This window comes from Styela clava, chromosome 6, assembly GCF_964204865.1.
Source record: "Styela clava chromosome 6, kaStyClav1.hap1.2, whole genome shotgun sequence".
NCBI classification, from domain to species: domain Eukaryota; kingdom Metazoa; phylum Chordata; class Ascidiacea; order Stolidobranchia; family Styelidae; genus Styela; species Styela clava.
The window spans coordinates 15,652,886-15,661,657 of record NC_135255.1 but is presented as its reverse complement, the minus strand read 5'-3'; the positions used below and the strand labels follow the sequence as shown (position 1 = coordinate 15,661,657).

At 37.2% G+C, this 8,772-nt stretch overlaps 1 protein-coding gene across 1 annotated transcript; it reads left to right on the top strand.

The window, feature by feature from the left end:
* The first annotated feature begins 483 nt into the window (after positions 1 to 483).
* LOC120331401 (uncharacterized) lies at positions 484 to 7,600 on the top strand. Its single transcript, XM_078113356.1, has 2 exons — positions 484 to 2,076; positions 6,232 to 7,600. Exons 1-2 carry the CDS (start codon positions 570 to 572, stop codon positions 7,443 to 7,445), a joined length of 2,721 nt encoding a protein of 906 aa, XP_077969482.1. The 5' UTR covers positions 484 to 569; the 3' UTR covers positions 7,446 to 7,600.
* Positions 7,601 to 8,772: the final 1,172 nt, after the last annotated feature.

The following is an 8,772-nucleotide window of genomic DNA, read 5'->3' as shown; positions in this document are numbered from 1 at the left end:
TTTTTTCTGAGTATTTGTAAAATAAATTTTGAATTATTATGCTAAAATTAAAATTTTCGTTTTTAAAATGAATGCACCTGCTCAAGTTTGAGCAATATTTGCATTATGCATTTTGCATCTTGCAAAAATGTTTACCGTTGGATAAATATTGAAACTATTCACACCATTTGTGCAAATATTTCGCAAAGGAAGCAAACAAAATCCTGGCATAAACGAGTCGCACGACAGCGATTTTGGCTCGTGCCATTGAATCGTCTATTGTTTGCATTGTTGTCGCGGGCGTAAATTATCAACAACGACGTAAACAATTATCTCTCAATGTCAACAATACAGGTTCAACGTCACAGGGGGAGAGAACGAATTTGGGGGGAGGAAGCGAGTACGAGAATGAGCGTGGGAACGTGAGAAACGGAGAGAGAGAAGGGAAGTTGACTGATAAGAGATTGCATATAAGTTGAGACACCCGCAACGAAAATCATATCATTCAATATTCAATCCAGTCATCTGATCTACAATTCGAACTATATATTTGCATCTTCCAAAGCTTACTGGAAAGATCATCATCAAATATGGCCTACGCCACCGCATATGCTTTTCCTCCACAAAGTTCAGCACCTAATTTCACCGGATTTGCACCACCAAGATGCGACAGCATGACATCTCAGCCAATTCACGGCATGGTTCCAAATGGACATCAAGCGGCATTTTTCAACCCTCATCACGGCATGGGACCGCTTCGCAACAGACAGAATCTTCAGGAACAAGTTTACCTCAATCAAGCTGCAGGTAAAAGTCAATATTTCCAGCAACATCATTCTGGGCTCGACTTCAATTTCCAAAATCAATACTTTGGTTATGGCCAAGCAAGCAACACTCCAAAAATCTTGTCTTGCAAATGGATTATCAAAGGCAACAAAGGTGATGAAAACTGCGTAACATGCGATCAAGAGTTTTACAGCATGACTCATTTAGTCGACCACGTCACCGTAGACCACGTTGGAGGTCACGATCAAACCGACCACACCTGTCATTGGAAGGATTGCCAAAGAGAGAAGGGATTCCAGGCAAAATACAAACTTGTTAATCACATAAGAGTTCACACAGGTGAAAAGCCGTTTGTTTGTCTTTATCCCAATTGTGGCAAAGTCTTCGCAAGAAGCGAAAATCTCAAAATCCACAAGCGCACTCATACTGGAGAGAAACCTTTTGTTTGTCCATTTGATGGATGTGATAGACGATTTGCAAATAGCTCCGACCGCAAAAAGCACACTTACACTCACTCAACTTCCAAACCATATGGCTGCCGAGTTCCTGGATGCAAGAAAACCTACACTCATCCGAGCTCTCTCCGAAAGCACATCAAGATGCACGAAGCTGAAGGAACAGTAGTACCTCCGGAAAGTGACGGCAGCGATTCAGCAGTTACTTCACCAACATCCAGTAACGGATCCTCTGAAAATAACAATAATTTGTATCGACACGAAACATCCCCAAGATCAAATGAAAGTGGAATGGGTTCATCGCCATCGCCACATTCGCCAACCAGTCCAGAACAGGCTCCTCCCAACGTTGATCTTGCTCGAGAATTCGTTTATGCTGCCGCTCCAATCAAGTATGAACAGACTATCACTCCACCACCGTCATCGTCCAATGCCGAAGATTTAACCCAACTACAAACAGAAACTATCGCCATGGAACGAACAAACTCTTATGAAAGGAACCCCGCTAGTCCACCTCCAGCCAAGAGACAGTGCATGCCACCTAATGTAAGCCTGGCACCGTGTTCATCAACTGCATTCAATGCGGCTCAACTGAGCCAATCAGGAATATTTCAAGAAAATAAAAGTTTGTTTTATCCGATTCCAACAATTGCTGAAACACAACCAGAATCAACATTCCGTACTTCACCCCCAATCAGCGCTCCCTCGGCTTCTGGATATTTCTACCAAGCACCAATGTACTCACACCAATTGAATATGCTTCCTCTTCAGCAAAATGTATTCGGGGGACCAAAGCCCGAAACCCAAAACACATCAAATCTTTACGATATCTTTGCACAACCACCGTCCCAGTATTATTGAGGAATTCATTAGACATAGTATTTCCAAATTTAACATCGTCCTATTTATTACTGACAATCATATAAATCACTTTGTATTTCGGTGCCTATCAAATATTGCACGCAATGTTTTGTTCTGTTGCATTTTATATCCTGTACATATTTGTAAAATAAAAATTAAACGATCAATATTTAGAGAATTATTTATATTCGATAGTGGAATTTATATTTTGAGTCTTTAACTTTGCAAGCAGGAATAGTTCTAGAATATATGTCTCCGGGTAAATCACTCGTAAATTCCCACGCTGTTACTGTAATTTTGCTAGTGTTTGCTCCGACTATTTCTTATCGAAGTACACAGAACAGCACTTTGAAAACATCAGTGTAAAGGTGAAGATATCTCAGTCAGTGATAAGAAACAATAATATAAAGACAAGGAAGGTAGGATTGTTTATGCGAAATCACTTTGCACGAAGACTTACTAGTTCCCTAGCGATTATCTGTACATCGACCATAAATTAATTATACACACTATAATGCTCCGAAACCATATAAGTCTTAAAACAAATTACTTGAAAATGCCCAATACCTCATTGAATCATTTTTGTTGACTTGACGATCAACAATTGCTTAGTTTAGTCTGTTTTATATAACATCATATATTATCACATTTCAAGTATAACACTTTTCTTCCGAGTCACCACTACGCCTCTTCTTCAAAGGAAACCTTTGTTAATTAAATGCTCGTTGCAACAGGTAAACAAGAGGGTAGTTTTACCCATTACGAAGTTAACACGACTTTGCTTTCACTGAATTCTATAACTTGGTTACATAAATTATAACCCTTGTTATTTCTTATCATGAAATTTTAAAAATAAAGCTTTGAACTTCAGTTGAAGTATTGACCAACAGATAAGATTCTCTTAAAATTGATAACGAATATAAATCAGCGAATGTTTCCAAACTGACAACATCACCAAATAACAAAATAGACACGATTGATTGCGGCAATGTCAGCAAAATGGCAGCAAGCCAAATGTAGAACCAAACATCACGAGAATGTGAATATCAGATGTCATATAAATGAATGTCCGTGAAGTAAAATGAAGAGCAAAGGTTGGGTTGAAATATTAGCCCTGTAGGAAACATAAAAAAAGCTATAGTATTCTAGCGGTCTTTTTTCGGCACTCCGGAAGTATTTGTACCAAGATGACGCACAACCTTAACAACCCTGTCCCGGTACACATACTATGTTCAGGTTGTGCGCCATCGTAGTACGAATACTTCGGGAGCACCCCTTTTTTCACTTTGGGTAGAGAAAATTGAAATCGATTGGTTAGCAGACATAGCCGATTTTTTCACATAAACAGCAGCAACTATTTTTACAAAGCGATAAATTGGAAGTGAAAACCCCGATAAATATCAATAATTGAAGCATCATATTGGAATGTTGCATGCTCGTCTTTTCCCCATTAAATCAGATTCACAGATTTAATTGTGGCTGTGTTTTTTTTTAAAAAGCAAAAGTTTTTCCGTGTTATCATTCTATTGTTTGTTTATGATAGCAATCAGTGGCCGTAAATAGAATCGGAAATCAGTGATAAGGCATTCATGCACGCGCTGGAGGCTGATATTTTCGTCAACACCTTTGACCACAATATTTCAACAAGGACAAGAATTACAATTGGTTTTGAAAGTTTTCAGTTTGTTTAAATGCTGCGTTTGAACCAGCAAAACAAATAAATAAAGATAATCTGTTTTTGGTACAAAATTTGATTCAAGGATGCTGGTATGACCTGTAAGAGTTTATTTCAACTTGCTAAATGAGATCATATTTGTTTTGTTTAGTTTTAATTTAAAACAAGATTTAAAAAGAACTATTTCAAATCACACCATTCGACCAAACACCAGAGAAAAAAATTTATATCAATATCCCCAATAAGTTGCTATAGCAAAAAGAATTGTCGAATTTGCTGTTGACACATTTTCGGAAAAATAGTTGGAGCATACATAAACTATTTGCAAATTTTCGTATATCCAAATAACGCACGAAAGTTACGCGAACAACACACGCTATGTTTACATTCTTACGGCAGGTGAGTAATGTACACAAAGAACGTAAACATTTTATCTCAATGTCAACAACGCAAATTCTACGCCGAGTAACAGAAAGCGGAAGGAATGACGTGAGAAAGTTGGAAGTGGATGAAGAAATGATAAGAGTTTGTATATAAGGTCAAATAAATATCTCGACCGCATCATTACATCGCTTCCGAGCCAAATAATTTGAAAAATATTATTCGCTTATGCAACCCGCTTACTCATACTCTGTCCCACAACCCAGAGTATACCGGGTGTGTCAATGTATCGCCAACGACCTTTTTACAAGTATACCAATCAACCGTTTTAACGAACATTTCAGTTGTGAGCAACAAAGTAATTTACGGTAACCGAATTCGTGGTTTAATAGAGATTTGACTGGAAATCGATATAAGCGTTTTCAACAATAATCCATCATTATCAACATCATTTTTCCAGTAGTAAAATATATTGTTTGTGTCTATATAGTTTTTCTTTTTAGCGAAGTTTATTGTTGCCGTAAGGACTTTTAGTAAAATATAACTCAATCTCAGAGAATGATAACCAATGTAGGGTGCTCCTGAAGTATGTGCACCAAGATGTCGCATAACCTGAACCCTAACCTGGTACACAACCTGAGTTCAGGAGGTGCGCCATCTTGGTGCGCATACTCCAGGAGGTCCCAATGTTGCCCACGAAATTATTCCCACGCTGTTTCTTCGAATGCATCCAATATCTTATCAAAAGGGAATATCAAAAATACTTTTCAACTTTATCCAGAGTGCCGATAAATAGATAAGTTTATCTTAGTTTGCGATAAGAATAAAATGCTTGATTTTTTTGACCTACATGCGTATTAGAAATCTCTGGCACCATGTTGATTCACTCATGCCTTTGTTCAGCTATCTTATTGAATGAGTGGGCATATTATATACAGCTAATACAATATTCATTCAAGTGTTGTACATACAAAACCAATCGATTTTATAGAGATGTCGAGCAATTTGTCAGCAAAATTAGAGGCAAATGTAATTGCAAATAACAATAATTTCACAAAGTCATTCACACTTTGTGCCCAATAAATTCAAAGTGAAAAACCATCTATATTTAAATGTTGCATGTTTATGACTATTATATTATATTCTCTTCGTTTTTCTCATTAAAATCAGAGACTTTGAAATTCCACAGAATATTTTGTAATATGGGTTTCAATTTCCAAAGACAAAATTTATTCTGTCAAGCAAGAAATGAAATTCCCACGCTCTTCCGTCTTATCATTCTATTGCTTGTTTATGATAGCAATCAGTGGTCGGAAGTAGAATCGGAAATTAGTGATAAGGCATTCAGGCACGCGCTGGAGGCTGATATCTTCGACAACACTTTTGACCACAATATCTCAACATAGTATTACAATTGGTTTTAAAAGTTTTCAGTTTGTTTAAATGCTGCGTTTGAACCAGCAAAACAAATAAATAAAGATAATCTGCTTTTGTATTTTGGTACAATGTTTGACTCAATGATGCTGGTATGACCTGTTAAGAGTTAATTTCAACTTGCTAAATGAGATCATATTTGTTTTGTTTAGTTTCAGTTTAAAACAAGATTCAAAAGAACTATTTCGAATCACACCATTCGACTTAACAGAGGCGAAAATTTATATCAATATCCCCAATAAGTTGCTATAGCAAAAAGGATTGTCGAATTTGCTGTTAACATATTTTCGGAAAAATAATTGAAGCCTACATAAACTGTTTGCAAGTTTTCGTATATCCAAATAACCCACAAAAGTCACGCGAACAACCCACGCTATGTTTACATTTTTACAACTTTCTTACGGCTTATGCAAGCACTTGCTCATATTCTATAACAAAACCAAGACTTGAAAAACAGAAAAACGAATAAAACACATGGAAAAGGTGATAGGAAGACCGACAAGTGTTGAAACCATACAAAAAAAATTAGTACGAGAATTATGTGACTGAGCCTGTGCGGAAATGCGAATGGCAATTATAACATCATTATAACATAAGGGATTAGCAGCCGTTTTGCTTAGTAAACAAAGCTGAAAATAAAACAACAAACATAAAACTTAGTTTCGCGCGCTGCTTCTTGTGTAGCAAAAGCTGCTAATTCCCCATTTGATATTTCCACTGTTCGGCCTATATGTCAAATGACGACAAAGAGTATAGTTGAAAAATACCTTGGAAATGGCCAAGCTAACAACAAACCAAAAAGCTTGTCGTGCAAGTGGATTATGAAAGACAGCAAGAGTTATGAAAACTGCGTAACATGCGATCAAGAGTTTTACAGCATGACTCATTTAGTCGATCACGTCACTGTAGACCATGTTGGAGGTCACGATCAAATGGACCACACTTGTCACTGGAAGGATTGCAAAAGAGAGAAGAGATTCCAAGGCAAGAACAAACTTGTTTATCACATAAGAGTTCACACAGGTGAAAAGCCGTTTGCTTGTCTTCATCCCAATTGCGGCAAAGTATTCGCAAGAATTGAAAATTTCAAAAACCACAAGCGCACTCATACTGGAGAGAAACCATTCGTTTGCCCATTTGATGGATGTGATAGGCGATTTGCAAGCAGCTCCGGACGCAAAAAACACATTCGCGTTCATTCACCTTCTAAACCATATGGATGCCGAGTTCCTGGATGCAAGAAAACCCACACTCACTCAAGGTCTCTCCGAAAGCACACCAAGATGCACGAAGATGAAGTAACAGCAATACCTTCAAAAAGTGACGACAGCGATTCAGCAGTTACCTTGCCAATATCAAGCAATGAATCCAAAAATAACAGTAATTTGTATCGTCACGAAACCTCCCCAAGATCAACTGAAAGTGGAATGGATTCTTCGACATCACCACATTCTTCAACCAGTCCAGAACAGGCTCCTCCCAACGTTGATCTTGCTCGAGAATTCGGCTATTCTGCTGCTCCAATCAAGTATGAACAGACTATCACTCCACGAACGTCATCGTCCTGTGCCGAAGATTTAACGGAACTACAAACAGAAACTATCGCCATGGAACGAACAAACTCGTTTAAAAGAAATCCCGCCAGTCCACCTCCAGCCAAGAGGCAATGCATGCCACCTGATCTCAGCCTTGCATCGTGTTCGCCAACTTCATTGAACGCGCCACAAACGAGTCAATCTGGTATATCTCAAGGATATAACCAATCGAATGTGCTTTCTCTTCAGCAAAATGTATTCCGGGAATCACCACCAGAAACTCAAAACATACCAAATCTTTATGATTTGTTTGCACAGCCACCTTCCCAAAATTATTAAAGAACTCAATTAAATAGACATGGTATTTTCATATTTAACATCGTTTTTGATTACCGACAATTATTTAAAAAGTTTTTATCCATTTTTTGAACACAATACATTGTTGTATTTTTTATCCTGTGCATATTTGTAAAATATAAACCAGACATCAAATATTTCGAGATTATTCATATTTAATAATGCAATATCAGAATATTACAACCTTGAGGCGGGAAAATTAAGAAATAGTTTTATAATATGTTCGCTCACTTCACTAGCAAATTCACATGCATTTCACTATTGTTGGCTTAGAAAATTTCCTATCACAGCACTATTCTGAAGTTCAGTGATTGTGTAAATAAAATATATTTCAGGTAATAATAACAAACAATAGTATATACTTTAAAACAAGGCGATGGGATTTTCCGTGTGACATCTCTTTGCACGAAGACTCACGAACATTGACCAATTTACCAGCAGCGGTTTATATGTACATTGACCAGAAAGAGGCTTATGTAAAGTTCTTCGAAATCATATAATTCAAATGCTCTTTGCATCAATTATTAGAATGTTTATAAACACTGAATTGACAAAAACAGAAAAAATATGAAAAATATAAAGTCATTAATTGTACATTGAAAATTCACAAGCGAAGTTTACATGTAGAACATTCAGGTGAGCGCAAGTGGTCTAAAATATACAGATGTGACAGTGCCCATGCGGAAATGCGAATGCCAATTATAATATCTGCGTCAATGTTTCTCAAACTTTTAAAGCCGCGCCCCCTTTTTAGAATTGTCAACTCTCGCGTTGCACCTAAAAATAACTAGCTTATAATAAGCTACAAATAACAGATATGGCAAAAGTAGGCTTGCACGTAATTGACAAAAATCAATTCCGTAATTACGGCCAAATCGATTACGTAATGACCCCGTAATTGCGATATTTTTTTCACACTTTTAAACCTATCATAACAACCAATTTAATCCACTTCTATTCCGAATGGGACATCGACAGTTTAGGCCGCGAGCCGAGGACATTTATCTTTCAGTTTCGTAGCGCACATAAGGTAACTACCTGAAAATGATTTTAAAATGTTCCTTAGAAATTTAGTAACAAATATTGCCTTGTTCCCACTTACAAAAGTTGCACGTTTTACAGAAAATACACTTTTACCACAATAAATATGTGTTACCATCTGTCCTACTTTCTCTGCTTATTCGGTATCATGGGCCAATGAACGCAGACATCTGCATGACGTAACAATCGAATTAGTCAGCTGTAGGTGAAAACCCAGTGGTCGGATGAATATCAGATGTACTACTACTGCTTGCTTTTGCGTTGAGTA

What these genes read in the sequence shown, in the direction of transcription:
- LOC120331401 (XM_078113356.1), top strand. Translation starts at nt 570, where the DNA reads ATGGCCTACGCCACCGCATATGCTTTTCCTCCACAAAGTTCAGCACCT. An exon ending in ACAACCACCGTCCCAGTATT is followed by an intron (nt 2,077 to 6,231) that starts ATTGAGGAATTC and finishes CATAAAACTTAG; the next exon opens with TTTCGCGCGCTGCTTCTTGT.